The sequence below is a fragment of the Sesamum indicum genome, linkage group LG14 (genome assembly GCF_000512975.1).
Source record: "Sesamum indicum cultivar Zhongzhi No. 13 linkage group LG14, S_indicum_v1.0, whole genome shotgun sequence".
NCBI lineage: Eukaryota > Viridiplantae > Streptophyta > Magnoliopsida > Lamiales > Pedaliaceae > Sesamum > Sesamum indicum.
Window position 1 is genome coordinate 2,512,070 of NC_026158.1, and position 18,750 is coordinate 2,530,819.

Below are 18,750 nucleotides of genomic sequence, written 5' to 3' on the forward strand. Positions count from 1 at the left end.
TATGACTTTGCAATGATTATTAAATTTTGACAAGGTTAAGCCAAAGTTATAGCTTCGCCACTTATTATACATACACAATAAACAGACAAAAAGACATACAAACACACTAATTATATACATACATATATATGTATTTATGTGTGTGTAGGATATACAATGACTAAGACTAAGGCTGAAAAATAAAAATATACAATGTTTGATTTTTGTTATATACAGAAGTAATGCATCCCAAAATATAAAAGCACGTGCATCATATACTTTACAATATCAAAATACATTAAAATGAAATAAATGTATTTATTTATTTTTTTGGGGAAAATTATTATTTTAGTCCGCTAAATATGTCTCATTTTAATTTTAGTCCGATAACTATGTCCATTTTTATTTAGATCCAGTAACTTATGAAATTGCTTACTTTTAGTCCTCTGGCAGATTTTCGGACAATTTTACCCCTATGAATGCATATTGACTAAAATTGTCTTTCAAAAGTGCATAGGTGCATAGGGTAAAATTGTTCGAAAATCTGCCAAATGACTAAAAGTAAGCAATTTCGTAAGTTACTGGACCTAAACAAAAATGGATATAGTTTACGAACTAAAATTAAAATTAAGCATACTTAGCGGAATAAAATAATAATTTTTCCTTTTTTTTGACTTGTTGCTTTTAGATTGTAGTTTAATGTTTTTGTGCCAAATTTTTACTTGGTAAAACTCTTATACATTGGATAAATATTACTCTTACTTTGATGATCACACTACAGAACAAACAATGAAAATAAGAGTTTTCTTTTCTCTTTAACTTTTAACTTTTAAATCTTTCAGCTTATTAATTATGTATAAAAAGAAAATACAATATTGTATTATTTCAATTCTATCCAACTTATTTTAACTTTTAGTTTTTACTTAATTAACTATAAATGTTAGAAAATTGCTATTGCAGTAATTCAGTTTTTAAGTTTCAATTATAATAATTAGAAAATATAAAGCAGTAAGAATAATTAACAATTTCAGTATTAAATTAAGATTTATTTTCAGATTGATGTTATCGAGTACATATCAGTTTAAAGACATTATATAAGACATGTAAATCAAGCAATTTTATAGGGAAAAATTCAATTTACTAATGTGATATGAGAAATGAGCAAACAAGCTCTTGTGAAAATAAATAATAAATTATCCTAGTAATTTGGAAAATAAAGCAAATTACTCCGTATCTAAATTATTGATATGGGTTAATTTGCTTTATTTTTTAAAACACAGGAAGTAATTTGCTAATTCTTTTTTCACATAGGGGTATTTACTCATTTTACATATCACAAGGGGATAAATTGTATTAACCCTAATTTTATATGCTAAAATTTCAAAGATGCAATTTCTTCCAACTATTCATAATTGTAATAATTTTCTGAGTTAATTACATTTTATATTCCAAACTATAATCGATTTTACACTTTGACATTTTTTTTTTATTTTATATCAACATACCATCTCAATCTTACGGAATTACAACATAAATACATAATTTAAGAAAAAATACAACAAACAACAAAATATACCTAACAATTAACAAAATACAACAAAGTATTTCTAATGCTTAACAAAATACAACAAAATATTTCTAATAGTTAAAAAATTTCAGAAATATATCCAACAAAAATATATTTAAGAAAAAAAAAAAAAAAAGAAAATCAAAAACAAGCAACAAAAAATATTTCGAAAATTTTAGAAAATATATTAATATTTTATAAAAATACCGATAATTTCAGAAAAATCCCACTAACTTAAAACCAATATGAAATATTTTAGAAAATATATTAATATTCTAGAAAGTATTTTAATATTTCAAAAGAATTCAAAAAAATACCCAAAATATGTTTAGGAATATTTCACAAAGTTTCAGAAAAACCCCATAATTTCAAAAAAACATGAAATATTTCATGAAATATATTAATATTTTAAAAAATATTTTAATATTCAAAGAAGTTGGAATGTCTGTGTGTCATACATACAATCTGGACATCCCATAATACCATCGGTACTTCATTCAGACACCATCCTATAAGTGGGTATGTCGTTTACGGTCCACATTAAAGCTGCGTGCATAATAAATGCCTAGTTTGTGGTATTTCGTGCGTTCGAACACCCGCATGCCACAATTGCAACAGCTCCTCGGTCAACGACTCCAAGTGCATCGCTTCAGATTAGAAGGGCTAGGGATCACCATCGTAAAAATATATACTCAGAACACATGCACATACCTAGGAGAGATTATATGGTGTTAGTATAACTGGTCAACATGAATAAGTACGATCATACTTCCCGGGCAAAGGCTCAGTCGAACATTACGCTGCAAAATCGGGATATGTCTAGTCAAAATGCCTCCAAGCCTCTGCATCAGACGGATGACACATGGAGCCCTCCTCTATCTGATGTGTGGCATCCCACGTCATGTGCTTCACAGTTGCTCTCGAAGCATACAACCTCTACAGACGTGGAGTAAGTGGTAGCTACCTAAGAATGGCATATGAGAACTACTTATGGCAGGGGTTTCGCTCCTTAGTCGGTGTGTACCTAGTGTCTCCATAAAAATTGCAATATCCCATTCGCTGTCGTCCTTCTAGTACAACATGCAACCATTTTTACATGCATCAATCTTTTCAACATGTAAACCCAAATCCTTTATCAACTTCTTCGTACTGTAGTAATCTCTTGGCAGGATGTGATCACAGGACAATATATTATTAGCCTACTGGGAGATCATATGTTCGCTCGAAAAAATTGGCCTCGGCCTTGATTGTCACTAAATCAATAACTGACGCCAACTGAGATTGTGCACAACTACTTCACAATAAGTGGTCAGCAGAGTGCATTATATCGTAAAACTAGTCTGACAATCCTGGCACATAATCATAGGATCTCCCGTCACACCACGATCTAGGACTGATATCAACAGAACAGGACCTTGTATCAACATTAGTCACACCCTCGTGGTAAGAAAAAAAAATAACATGGCCCGGTTGCATAAAAATAATCCTTTGCACCCAATCCACTTGGTGTTCATTACCTCAATGCAAAGTACCCTCCTCTTGAGAAGTTGGGGTTTGCTTCTCCTGCATTGAAGAGTCGGTCACAGAATCAAAGTATTTTTGCATTCTCTCCTTGCCATGAAAGTCCAATTATAATATTCTGGCATAAACCCTCGCATACACAAGTGAAAATTGACATCGTTGAGCATTTTGAACCTTTGTTTCTGCACTTCCCACACAGACACCTAATTTTGTCTCCATCCATATGTCCACGTTGAAACTTGACCCATTCTATAAAAGTCTTAACACCATTCTCAAACTCCGGCATAAGACTTGCCCTCTCGAGGAGGCTCCCATCATACATACATCTCCGCATTGTTTTAACATGATGATCATTACATATTCACACGCATATATATAATTATATTTCGACTTAGAATAGATATTACTTTTCACTAATAATACATAACATACAAGATCAAAAAATTAGAAATTTAAAATAATTAAACTATAATTTAATCAACAAAAAGGGTTCAAGTTCTTACTTGGCGAACTAACTTAAGAGATCAACAATAACCGGTCAAAATTAGGCAATTCTAGTTGATCAAGTGTATATGCACATAAAGTAGAAAGAGATTGAGAGTGTGTTTGGTTAATAATCAATTCTAGACGACATGAAATGAAGACAACATACAATACACATATATATAAGCTAATTGTATTGACTGTTGGAATGGCCAGGATATAACCATTTAAAAATAGTCGTTAAACTCATCTATCATTGGATTGACCTTTGTAACAATAATAACACACCAAGTCGTTCCTATGGTACGGCGTTTGTATCGTTCCATTGTAATACACCTTGTAATTACCTTTTATTTTATACTTGAAAAGTTTACTTTGAAAGCTTTTAGATATTAAAAAGTACCATATTATAAAATTTAATTTTTAAATTATAAATTGGTATAATAAAAAAATAAAGTTATATAGAATTATATTTTTTATCACGATAAATATTATTTTGATACCTCTCTGTCATTTAATAATTACTTTTATAAAAAAATTATATTAAAATTGGACCAATCGATAGGTACATTTTTCAATTGTCATGGGTTCTTTTTCCCTCATCATTTTTCAGGCCGGAAAAGGGAATGGGAGTGTTGATGTAATAATATTGACGTTTCTAATGAAAAATATGAAGGAAATCATATTAGCTTAAGATGATCGAATTCATGATTTTTGTAAACCATATTGGAAAAAATGCCAGCAACCATTGTGATATTGCAAATGGAGAAAAAAATAGCAATTATTTTTCTGTATTTTTTAGAATGTAGCAGTTTATCCCCTTATATTTTTTATGATGAAGCAATTTACCTTCTTAGATAGGGATATAATTTGTTCCATTTTAAAAAGCACAACTGGGGTAAATTAATATTTTTTTCAATAAAAAAAAATTTGCTCATTTAAAATATTATATGAGGTAAATTGCATTAAACCCAAATAATTGTATATGTTCAAGTGATTCAAGGAAATAATACATATTTCAATTCAGGTAATAAATCTGGTCAACTTTTCTTCACTAAGGTTAAAACACATGATTAACTATTTATATTACTATCAATTTTTATTTCAATTTTTAGATCCAAAAGTAAATATTTAGAGTATATAGGACCGGAGTTCGAAAAGAAAACTTTGAAACGCCGGTGAGTTGTGGCAGTTGGTCTCACACGCCTCTGAGAGAAGGGGATTGACAGCAGATCAGACATAAGTGTTCTTGTCCTACTTATATTTACATGTATTATTATATAAACAAAAAAACAAAAAAAAAAAGAAAAAGAATCCATCCCTTTTTCACCTTTCTAAGGAACGATAGATTCTTTGGAACTTTATATGTGTGATGGTTGCTTGGAGGGGAAGGGGAGTAGAGACAGCATGATCACGGCACGCCAGTCTGGTTTGGGAGATTAAAAAACATTTACCATGTAGTGGAGTTGGTGCTGTTTAATTCTTTATCGGATTTGTCGACTACGGCTAGCTCAATTGGTAAATTTGATACCTCATAATTTTAAAGTTATGGGCTCGAACTCCACCTATCTATGGTATGTTGTTCTATTCTAATAATAGATGTTGATTAGATTTAATTTATCTAGTATTAACGATAAATATGTAATTATTGTAGTTGTCGTTGTTAGATATAGATATTTGATATGAATGATTGTAATTAAATTATTTCAAATAATAATAATAATAGTTCATCACTCTCACTTAAAAAAAATCGATGCTGAATTTAATTGTCCTACCTCTTACATGTGAGATCGTTGGAAAATGGTGTAATTTAGAAATAGTATGTGTTTACATCAAAATACTTTTAAATAAATTGTAAATTAAAAATTGAAATATATTGGTTAATAATTGGTTTTAAAATTCAAAATAAGTTGAGTTACTTCTATCTGTTCAAGATAATAAATTCACAACAGCGCTATTACTTTTGGACTTTATACCCTTTAAAAAGAAATTGGACTTTATATGTTTTTATGTATCGATTCAGAATAAATAATTTTTTTCTCTTTATTTTGAATTGGTTAATTGGGCTAAAACATGTTCAAATACGATCCATTAGGATGGATTCACACCAACGTCTTGAAAGGAAGTAGATCGGCCCAGAAAGCGCAGCTGAAGCACGAAAAATAGAAAATGTAAGCAAAAACACCAATAATATCTGGATCAAGGGGTGTACCATTGATCCATTCTAGACGTCTGGTGTATAACAATATGAAAAAAAAGGCCATGAATCAAGGGTGGGGAGGGGGGGAAGAAGAAGAAGTAGTATTTAAAATGACGCTTACCCTTGTTTTCTTCAATCGACTTCAATCTTTAATCCCCTTCTCCAAGTGAGATTTTTAATTTGAAATTCTCTAAAAATATCCATGCTATCACTGAAAACACGTCTTCTCTTCGTACTAGCAAGATAGAAAATGAAAAAGTAAAGGCCAATGTCACGTTATGAGGTTAACAAATTGATCTTCTATGCTCTTTCTTTGATTAAAGAACTAAGAAAGAAGTAGGAGATTTCTATGGAGAACTTAGGTTTAGAGGGAATAGAGAAAAGGTTGTGTTTCTTGGGAGGGAGAGAGAGGGAAAAAATGTGTAGTGTAGGATGTGTACAATGACCTAGTCAATACATACACTAGGAGTTAGCCTAGCTTATCGAAAACATGCTATTCCCTTAACCAAAATCTTCTGGCCGAGTGGGAACTGTCAAAGAGCCCCACTCCACCAACATACTCTCCCCAAAAGGAGACTAACTCCTCCTTAACCGAGTTTAGGTCAAAGAGAGTCATGGCTTAGGATTTAATGCACCGGGCTCCACTTAAATTAAATTAAACAAAGTTATTGTCCAATGGAGTCAAATTAAATCTAATTTAATTATAAGCTCATAATAAATTCATGTCTTTTAATTCAATTAAAAGACCCAAGCTCACTCTACTTTAATTTATAAATTCAATCCATAAATTAAATCGAACCCAATTACATTGATCCAATCAATTTAAAACGTTTTAAAGTAAAATAATCTAATTAATTAAACTTTGGGAAATCAAACCCATGGATTATTTTGCATAAATTAATTTAATTCAATTAAATTAATCCCTTTCTTTTAAAATTAATTACAGTGATCATAGTGTGACTTTTTAGGTTCGCCTTCAGTTGGACTCGGACCTGTTGCAATGGGCCATCTAGTAGCAGTCCATACCACTAGAGAGTAGGTGAATAAATGACAAACATTTAGCTTCCCGAATTTCCTACTAAGATACTCCTCCTATCAACCATCTCTCAGCCTTAGTTTAGGGTATAGAATTAGGTAACGATTTCCATCATGGACTAGACATCTGTACTTATTATTCGAGACCTTATTTACCCTACTGATTAGCATGGGAGAACCTATCCCATTCAATCACTTACTGTGGCCACGGATGAAGGAAGTGGATCAGCCTAGAAAGCGCAATGGAAGCATGAAAAATTAAAATCAAATAAAAAAAACATTAAATATTCCAATCAAGAGGTGAACCCTTGATCTATCTCGAACGTTCGGTGTATAATAATAAAACATATCGTCAAGAATAAAAGAAATAACCAAGGGTGCAAGAAATTGAACCAAGTTCTACCCTTGTAGTTTCCTTCGGTTGGAGATCCAATTCTCAAATCTATTCACGAATAGATCTCAACAGAGAGATCCTCTAAATCGTCCACACTACCATTAAAATTTGTTTCCTCCTCGTGCTAGCAAGAAAGGGAACGTGAAGAAAGAAAATCAACTCCACATCAAATTAACATATTGATCTTCTATGTTCTTTTTTTTATTATTATTCAAAAATCGAGAAAAAACAAGGAAAATTTTCTTGGGGAATTTGGCTATGGTGAGAGAGATCAAAAATTGTGGTAGAGAGAAGGGGTAGAAGACCTAGTTTTTGTGTGCACTTGATTTTATCCAAGGTGGTTACCTAAACCACCTACTCACCCATACCTCAATCATGGCCGAATTATTGAACTCCTAGAAAGCAAGAATTCAGTTGTTTCTTTCCACAGGAGAAGTCATATGTTCTTTCGGCCTAAACTAGGTCAAACCAGGTCCAATGAACTAAGTCTTAATTTAAATAAGTCAAGGCAATGTCCAATAGACTCAAATTAAATCTAATTTAATTATAAGCCCAACAATTTCTTTTTAATTCAATTAAAAGACCAAATCCCACTCACTCTCTTAATTTATAAATGAAATTGTGCCCAATTAAATTAAATCAAGTAAGTTAAAAGGCCTAACTCAAAATTTAGTTAATCTTTAAAAAAATCCAACCCATGAATTTTTACATAAATGATCCAATTATTTATGCTCTTAAAGAAATTAATTTAATCTAATTAAATTAATCCCTTTCTTTAAAAAAGATTCATAGACATTCACACAAGGCCACAACTCATAGAACATCATCAATGTCATCCATAGACATACTCAAACATCAAAGAATCTGCTCCTCTTGGGCCTAATCATATTTCTCTCCCCATGCGTATACAAGAAAGAATACCCATGAAAGCGCCAGTACAATATCACCAACTAGCTGCCTCGGCCAATCGTGGGCCAAATCCTCCAATCTTCTCTCAAAGTAGACCCTCCAGAGGGCCATTGAGAAATGAAGGAGAACGCAGCCCTTAGCAAAGAAGCCTTGGAACTCCCTGTCCTTAACGAAAGCCACCATGAACAACAAACACCCAATCAGAACCAATAGCAACCCAACAAATGAATTTGATGTCCGAATTAACAGCTGATCATGAGGAGTTGATCCCAACAGCATCCTTGCCGTCTCGACTCCGTGCCCAAGAACTGAGATTTCTTTAAGATAAAACATAATCAGACCTCCACAAGCTATGGATATCAACGAGTGTAGCATGCAGACCACAAAGAAACCAGATGACCCCATTTCACAGAATTTAAACCGAAATCACAGATTTGATTCTTGACAATAACCATGTAGCAGGGATTGAATCACAGCCCGAGTTGAGGGAGCCTTCTCTTTAAGTTTATAGCACCAAAACTCGGAGTTGAGGTGTTGTCATCCGACGCTTAGAGATCGAATATTCTAACTTTTTATCGGCGGAATCATGAAACGCAAGCAAGAACAAGTGAAAATGTAGCCTTTTTTCCGAACATCTTGATCCCAAATTGGGAATTGAGACGAGCAAGAATTTATGTATCTTCTTGATCATCCACTCTCTCACATCTTATCAAATAAAGAATATATAAGGCGACCCTTATGCGTGAATTGACAGAATCCTATGTTGATTGGGATTATCGATGCAAAAATAGAGTTGTAAGATTTGGGGATTTTGAAACCCTAATCCCAATCCCACGGGAAAGAAGGCCGGTGGCAGCTGGCACTGTGTTTATTGGTAGAAGTGTGGGTTTTTGTTGGCAGTATTGGTTACTTGGACACTGTCGCTGAGGATTACTATGTAATGGTAGGGATGTTCAATCAAATCGATAAAATCGTTCTGATTTATTAGTTTGAAAATTCTACTTCATTTTTTATTCTTCAAATTCGAACTAATTATATAACAGCAGTAAACTATACTTATAATGTAATTAATATACAGTTACAAAAATAATTAATTACGTATCCTGTGATTAATTTAATTTGATCAAACTTGACAAGGACAAAAATTCTTCCCATCAATCTAATCCAAATTGTATCCTGATGAGTGAGTGAGTTTGCGAGTCAATAAACGAAGACCGTAAAATAAATAGTGATTTACCTTTTTATGTTTTTTAAAATGAAAAAACCGGCAAACTGTTGATTGAATAAAAAAATTGACTGGTACAAAAATTATTGGTTCGACCTCCAAGTGAACTATGGTCGAACTAGTAATGTCATAAGAATATATAAAAATAATAAAAAAATAAAAAATATATATATACAATTTTTTTATGTTACCGTAGGAATTAAAAGTATTTCAAAAATTTGATAATTTAATCAATATGTTAAAATTTTTATATCACGAATAAAAATATAAAAAATGTATAGATAACAAAAATAATAAGTTAAATTATGCCAATAAATAATTATCATCTCCCATTAATAAAATATGCACGTCTTATGATCTATTAATTATGAATCTAATTAGCAACTTATATTATTTTAATTAAATTATAAGTAGCAGTAAATAAGAAATACTAGTATGTAATGAATAAGTGTCAAATTTAATGCGTTAAAATAATTTAAATTAATGGGTAAACATAACGTACTATATAAATTATTTAATTTATATGATAGGGTGGGGGGGGGGGAATCTTAATCGAGGAGAAAGAATCTGTATGGTCTAGAAAATTGACGAAAGTGTAAAATTAAAATGATTTTAAATGTTCACTTTGGAATTTCGGGCCTCTTGTATCTACAAATACATCATTACAAAAAACAAAAGATGTTTGCACAAGTGGGTAGAGGAAAAAACAAAACGTACGTACATTATTTTATATCGAATCATGACCTATTTGTTTCGTAGCACAGGACCAAGAGTTGCTCCCTTTTTGTTCATTTTTCGTTCTCTTTAAAATTCAAATTAAAAACCCTTTAATTTGTCTACACCACACTGTTGAATGTAGTCTAACTCTATCGCTAAATAGACTAAAACAAGAAAAGACACAAATTCAGATCAAACAGTATTGATTAGTGTATGTGGGATTGTTTTGATTCTATATTTGAACGTAGCTCAAAATAGAACACATTAAGGAGAATGGAGAATGATTTTCCTCTTTCGAAGAGGGTGCTGGTCATGAGTGATAAGAGGAGGGAGCGGTGTGGTTTTGTGCAATGTGTAATTGTAAGTAGTTTCTAAAACCACCAACACACTGATGCATAATATGTACTCAAACTCCGACCATATTAGCACAATATGTGGACTACCTAGCGATAATGGCTAGCTACCTTATTGCTCACATAATAAAGTCTTTCTATCACTCTAACATTACTAATCATTCTCCTCCAGGTAGGAATATGGAAAATAGATTTAAGTTCTATGCTTTCTGTAATTCTTACTATCATTCTCAAAATAGGTGATAAACTATCATAGGCAATTCTGATTTTTTCATCAGTGGAGCTATATGAATACATATAAAACAAGCATTGATTTTTTTACTTATTTCTTGTTCTCTGAACATGTCGGGATTCGACATTTAAGATTGCGTCATCTCTACAATGGCGTCATTTATGGCTCGTTTGCATGTAGGTGAGCTGGGGTTGACGAATTCATATTCGCGCAATAAATATTTTTCTTCTATTGCTTGGCACAAACTATTGAACAGTTACAAAATGTGCTCATCATCCTGAACTCATAGTGCCCAGATACGATGAGAATGAACGAATATTTGATATTAAGGTTATGAAATTCAAAAAGAGTATGATATGGAAAAATTAATGACGTGCAATGACTTGTGAGAGGAAACAATTTTTATAATTTTGATCTATCGTGAGAGAATGGCACTTGGACTCCATATGCAATTTCTCCACTATCTTGGGCGGGTTTGAGAAATATCTGTACATAGATTAGATATTGGGTTGTTTTCATGGGCTTGTACTTATAATTTTATACATATCTATTACACAATTCATCATGTAATACTGTTCCCGCAATATATCTTTGCATATAAAGGATGACACCATTTTGAGTGATTTAAAATTAAAACTTGTGTTGTTTTTTTAAGAGCCTAGTAAAATATGCCTTCATTGTGCGTGAGGCATAATTTTTAATTTTTTAATCTTGATTTTTTGTATTTCTCCATCTCTTAGATAATGTATTAATGTAATATATGTATATATGTTTATTTATTTAGAATTAAAATATTCATGTATCACAATAATGAGATCTCAAGAAAGAGAAGGAACAAACAAGTAAAAGATTTTAATGAGAAAATCTTGATTGAAAATTTAATATCGAAACAAGTTTATTGAAAATGTACTCCATTCTAATATTTATACATTGGTCTCCTCAAGTGAACGGTGATGATTAATCTTAATGTTGTGGTGAGAAGTTCTCAAAAATTTTTTAGAAAATATTTTTAATTATTATTATAAAAGCTTCTAGACTTATATATAGAACTTTCTTAAAATTTATCTCAACTATTATATTTGTCTAAAACCTCCTGACCATAATCTTTCATATTTGTGTAAAATATTCTAAAATATTTTAAAATTATTAAATTTATGTTGAATTCAATGCTTTCTATAATGTACTTTAATATTAACATCTATACTTATATAGACCCCGTTAAAATAGGTAATCTTGAGAGTTGTTCTCGTATGCTAATCTTTCTTAATTGTTTTTTACATAAACAAAACGAGAGATTTTAAATACGTTATCATCTCACAAAGTTTAAAACTCACCACATTGCCAATCTACAAAGAAAGGGAGATGGCATATATTGTTAAATGAGTCACGTATAGGATTAATTACTCATGATAGTAAGATCATGAGTTCAATTCTTATCCAAATTTGCGAGTATATTTGTTGGTATTTGCCGTAGTTTTTATTGAAAAATAATATTATTAAGTATTAAAATACATAAAAGAAATTTTTTATTTTTTCTACCCCAAATCAACATAATAATAATGATGCAATAAGTAGTAATCAAGTTTATCAATCTAACTTTCAGTTATTTTAAAGTTATAAAATTAATTTGACAAAGCCCACTATATATATGTAGAAAATATGAATATTCTTTTTATGAAATTTTATTTATATTAACTATATATATATATATATATATATATATTATTTGAGCTTGCATTTTGATGAGAATTACACTTGGCAGGATTCGAACCCTCGTCACTTTACTGCCTTCTGCTTCATTTGTATATGAGTCGTGTTTTCAGCTTGCACTTTTATATGTAGTTTAGCACTTTAGCATGTTTACAAGAAGTTAGGATGTTTGTTTTTCTGTTTTCCCTCCTGTGCTTTGTACAGAGCTATTTAAGAGCTTTACCAGCTCCGAATCAATACAACGAAGATGATAACCATCTCCACAAAACTCTATTGCATCTACTGTATTTTCATGATTTGTCTCTCTAGATTCAACACGGTATCAGAGCTGTCATCTGGATGGTCTCTGCATACCCAAAGTTTTGATACTGATCCACTGCGCACAAAGATATCTGTGATGGCTAGCTTTTCGAACACAATTCCAGGTGGTGGTATTGGTTCAGGAAACAAGACGATAAACTCAATGATTCAGGTACGTTGAACGGCAGCAATTGGTTGTCATGGAGTAGATCGGTAAGAATAGCACTCGAGGCAAAGATAAACTTGGTTACATAGATGGTTCATGTGTGAATGTAGTAGAGGGTTCTGCGGACTTGCGACAATGGAGGATCACAGATTCAATGGTCCGAACTTGGATCTTAAATACGATATCCAAGGATATTGTGAACGCATACTGGTACGCTACATCAACTTGACCTTTACTCTACATGATCTAATGCAAAATTAACTCAACAAGGTAATTTGAGTGTCACTGCTTTTTACACCAATATAAAACAATTATGGGACGAATTGGTGTGCTTGATGCCACCGGCCATGTGCACTTGTGGGAAATGTACATGCGGTAGTAACAAAACAAAAATAGAATAGGCTGAAGGGAGCCAATTGATTCAGTTCCTCACTGGCTTAAATTATTGCTACGATAATATCCGTAATCAGATATTCGCCTTAGATCCACTGCCCCATGTGAATAAGGCCTATTCAATGGTGTTGCGAGTTGAGAGGCAAAGGCAGGTGAACATGAGTTTCATTGATACTGGAGATAGTTGATAACTCTGCAATTATAATGATTTTATAGCAATTTAATCTTCCTTTTTAAGCCAAAATATTCCTAATTATGTGATTTTATTGCATATTCAGCAAAAAGGAAGATTACAAGGACGTTTCTGCAAAATTGACAAAGTGCGCCCACGCTTAATGGAGTATTCAACTCGGGATAAGGATAAGCACGAATGATTTCCCCAAGAGATAAAGGAATCAAGTGTTTAGATTTAGAAAGGATTCTTTTAAGCTTATCTTTTGTAATCTATTTACCTTTTTAGAGTTTATCATGTATCTATCCCCCCACTACGTCTAGATTCGTAAGGGACTTTTATTATAAATAGGGGGGATCTCTTCATTAGAAATCGTTCAGTTTTTATCTTAGAACTCTATAGAATTCTCTGTTCATCTCTTCTCTTTTATTTTATTTTACTACCGGAATTAATGGAATTCCACTTTATAGTGTGTTCTTCCATTAATATGTCCGGCTAAATTCCCTATTTTCTGGTTAAGGTATGGTGATTGCTTGATTCCTATTATGTTGTGAGATCTAATCTGCGTTCTACACTTGTCAAACAAATATTCATGTTATTCTCTGTGCTTTAATTACAAACATCTGATTTATGAATGATTCGGCCGGTTGTTCATTATCAAGAAGGTTTGCTTAGCTAATTGAACTTTATAAATCCGTGTAATTGTTTATTTAGTTCAATACTTAGTGACAACGTAGCATGATTAGTTATGTCACAGTATTTAATTATGTTATGGGGAATGCATGATCTAGTTTAAACGAATTGTCCTCGTAGGAGTTTGTTGATTAGAATCAGGCCTTTCTAATTCTTAATGCTGTTAATAGATTAAATCTTGTGTACGTTCCCAAGGTTGTCTGTTAATTAGAGATCTAGCCAACGGTCGTACCTTGGCTAACGAAAAGGTAAGGAAAGGTGAGGTTGTTAGGTCGTACCAACGACCATAACTGGTTTATTTGTCCATACATGTGTTATTCTTGCATCAATGATCAACTCACAAGAATCAAGCATAATCCTAGCCTTAACCGGGAAATCTCTCTCTCATATCTCTATCAGGTATTTTTAATTATTTAGTTTTGATCACTTCTATTCATCACAACCTTCCCCCCATTATTTTCTATTTTCTCAAAGAAATCAACTTAAAGCCAATCTCTGTGGATCGACCCTACTCCCACTTTCACAAGTGTAGTAGGAATTATTTTTGGTGACTTCGACACTCATCAAATTTTGGCGCCGTTGCCGGGGATTGGCATTTTTAAGTATATTTCTTTATTTTCAGTTACTTGATTTTTTATCACCATTGATGCCAAGGTCTTCTCGTACAGGTAAATTGGTATACGACCCCGAAATCGAAAAGACCGCACGAAGACTTCGTCAGGAGACTAAGCAACAATTGGAAGGAACATCCACTCCATACGAAGACAAAGAAGATCCAACTTTTGAGTTTGAAGAATCCGTAAGCGAATCCGAAGAAGAGACAATGGCTTTGATCCCTGAAAGATCGATCAATGACATGACGTCACCCGATCTAAACCAGCAGCCACTGTGCATTGAATACCCCGACTTAGAGGTAGATTTTGAACTGAAATCTGGATTAATTCATTTACTTCCTACCTTCCGTGGTCTCGCAGGTGAAGATCCACATAAGCATCTGAAGGAATTCCATGTGGTGTGTTCCGGAATGCGACCACAAGGCATAAGCGAGGAACAAGTCAAATTGAGAGCATTCCCCTTCTCTCTCGCCGATCAAGCGAAAGATTGGTTGTATCTCCTACCTTCAGGATCCATTACAAGATGGAACGATCTCAAAAAACAGTTCCTTGAGAAATACTTCCCTGCCTCAAGAGCCACAACAATCCGGAAGGAGATCAGCGGAATTCGACAATTCGCGGGAGAAAGTCTTTTCGAATATTGGGAAAGATTCAATCGACTAGTGGAGAGTTTTCCCCATCATCAAATCCCGAACCACCTGTTGATCCAGTATTTCTATGAAGGTCTGTCAAATATGGATAGAAAACTGATAGATGCGGCAAGTGGTGGAGCATTGTTCGACAAAACCCCCACCGAGGCGCGTAAACTAATCTCGACTATGGCGTCCAACACGCAACAATTTGGGGTTAGACATGATGATCCACCTAGGAAGCGCAACGAGGTAAGTAATCTTGAAGAACGTTTAAGTCAACTAACAACTGTTGTTGAAAAAGTTGTTGCAGATATTTATCAACAAGTCAAAGCATGTGGTATCTGCACCTTAACGGGACACGCCACCGACATGTGCCCAACTCTTCAAGAATCAACTACCGAACATGCCAACGCCGTAGGAGGATTCGCCGGACAACAACATAGAAGATATGATCCTTTCTCCAACACATACAACCCCGGATGGAGGGACCACCCGAATCTGAATTACGGCAACCAACACTTTCAAACACCCCAATACCGACCACCTCCACAGCCTAACCCCACGCCAAACACATCTCTCGAAGACATGATGAAAGCGCTAGTGACCAACACACAACAATTTCAGCAACAGACCCAGGCGAACTTCCAACAATTCCAACAACAGACACAACAATTTCAACAACAAACTCAGACGAGCATTCAAAATCTAGAATCTCAAATCAGTCAATTGGCGTCGTCTGTTGGTAAGCTAGAGTCTCAAGGTAAGCTACCTCAATCTGTCATTAACCCTAGACAAAATGTTAGTGCTATTACGCTTTGTAGTGGAAAAGAATTGCAGGAATATGTGAACGAAGATGACATCAAACGTGGGCTCGGTGTGAAAAGAAAGCCAGAAAAAGAAATTGAGGTCCAACAAGAACAAACCAAACACGAAGTGTTCCATCCGCAGCCTTTGGTAACTAGACCACCATTCCCAGAAAGATTCACCAAAGCGAAGAAGGAAGAGGAGGAAAAAGAGATCCTTGAAATGTTCCGCAAAGTGGAGGTAAACATCCCGCTGCTCGATTCCATCAAGCAAATACCCCGATACGCGAAATTTCTCAAAGAATTGTGCACTAGCAAGGGTAAACTCAAGGGAAACGAATGGGTAAGTATGGGGGAGAACGTCTCCGCAATTCTCCAACGAAAATTACCCCCAAAATGCAATGATCCAGGTACGTTTTCTATCCCTTGCAAAATTGGAAAGATTGGAATAGAAAAAGCAATGTGTGATTTAGGTGCCTCTATCAATATTATGCCTCTTACTATATATGAATCTTTGAATGTTGGCCCATTGAAATTTGATAATGAGGTTATGAGTTTTAAAATTGATGGTGCCATGAAATATTCTAACGATGTGCATTCTATTTTTTTCATTGATTCTATTGATCCTTCATCGCAAAAAAATGCTATGTTCAATGGTAGAGGAGCATTCAAGACAACAATTGTCAAAAGATCGAGTCGAAGAACTTACAAGAAAAAAGTCTTTCATGACAAAATAAGTTCAAGGAAGAAGTCATCCATGGACTACCAAGTTCCCCTAAATCCACACCATCACCGGGTGCATTACATAGAAGAAGTGGATTTAGAGTGTCCAACTTATTCAAGTTGAGGCACAACAATGTCTAGCCAAAGACATTAAAGAAAGGCGCTGTATGGGAGGCAACCCATGAAATCTCTATCCTTTCCTTTCATCTTTCGTTTAATTTTAATTTTTGCAAATTTTACTCAATTCTGTTTGGATGGCTGAATTGGACAGGTTTGGAGATCCCACTAAGCGTGCCCACGCATAGTCGATCTTTCAAAACTGTTTCAACTCACCTCACAAAAACAGATTTGGAGATCCCACTAAGCGTGCCCACGCTTAGTCGATCTTTCAAAACTGTTTCACCTCACCTCACAAAAACAGATTTGGAGATGCCACTAAGCGTGCCCACGCTTAGTCGCACTTCGTAGGCTGTTATTTACGTTCATCTATCTTCTTCTATTTATTTATTTTTATTTCTTGATTTCCATTAAAAAAAAAAATTAGAAAATCGAAAAAAATCAAAAGAAAATCTTTCCACTTTTATTCATATATTTTACCAAGATTTTCTTTGACTTCATCTTTATCTTCATTAACTCTCTCTCTCACTTTCTCTCAGAGCAACTTCACCTACCACCAAGATCTCTCTCCCTCATATCCACCGGAAGTTGCCGCCATCATCTGCCACCAGCCCAACCACGCCATGAACTCTTCGCGGCATGCACTCAGGGACGCTTCCTTTAATTTTTTGAGTTGCATGTCAATGTCCACATTGAGGACAATGTGAATTTTAAGTGTGGGGGTGTGGTTGTTGAGCTTATATATGATAATTCTTGGCATGATAAAACCCTTTCAATTTTGGACTGATCTTGACTTGATAATGTTATGTGTAAAAAGAATACATGTTTTATATTTGAGGATAATTCACTAGTTGAAAGCTTATTTCTACTAAAATGACTTGAGTTAAAATCTTCTGATATAGGATTAGTGGACTAAAACATACCTCGTGAGATTTTGAGCTTGATATATCCATAAAAATCTTCATTCTTTCTTGAGAGAGTAACACTTTTATGGCTTTGTCTTCCTAGAATTTGCCTTGAACCACATCGAGGCCACACAAATGTGCATTTATTTGGATATGATAAAGGCATTAGAAACCACTTTCGACCTTCTTTAACCACCTAACACATTTTTAACATTAGAGAACTTCTTTGAGCCTTTTGACCTATTTTGTTGAATAAACCGTCATATACAAACCTATCCCGTCGCTTGATTAAAATCTTGATTTTGATCCCTCTAAGAACTACTAGAGCATCAAGGGAAATGGGTTTAGAAGAACAAGTTCTCAAAATAGGAGATCGTCAAAATCTTTGTGACTCACATGCTTAAAAGATGTACCTCAAAATGAGTGTGGGGGTTCCAAAATTATATTCTGCTTTACTTTGTGGTGAAGCACTGCCGTAGTAAGCGTCGAGAGATACACTTGAGCCATATATACACTTGAGAGAATGGAAAGTGGAGAGAAAATAGTCCACTAGTTTTATGCGATTGATTTTGATAATGGTCATCACGTGAAAACTTGTTTGATACATGTTGAATTATCTCCTTCATAAAGTATGTCATTTACTTTGCACATGATTACAAACTGCTTTGAATAGTTTAAAATTTGGAGGGATTTTTGAATGCATCTTGGTTTTGCTTGAGGACAAGCAAATGGCTAAGTGTGGGGGTATTTGATAACTCTGCAATTATAATGATTTTATAGCAATTTAATCTTCCTTTTTAAGCCAAAATATTCCTAATTATGTGATTTTATTGCATATTCAGCAAAAAGGAAGATTACAAGGACGTTTCTGCAAAATTGACAAAGTGCGCCCACGCTTAATGGAGTA

The 18,750-nt window shown here is 33.7% G+C and overlaps 1 protein-coding gene across 1 annotated transcript; it reads right to left on the bottom strand.

Annotated features, from left to right (window-relative positions):
* Window positions 7,927-8,989, bottom strand: LOC105176822. Its single transcript, XM_011099741.2, has one exon. It carries the CDS (start codon window positions 8,491-8,493, stop codon window positions 8,059-8,061), a length of 435 nt encoding a protein of 144 aa, XP_011098043.1. The 5' UTR covers window positions 8,494-8,989; the 3' UTR covers window positions 7,927-8,058.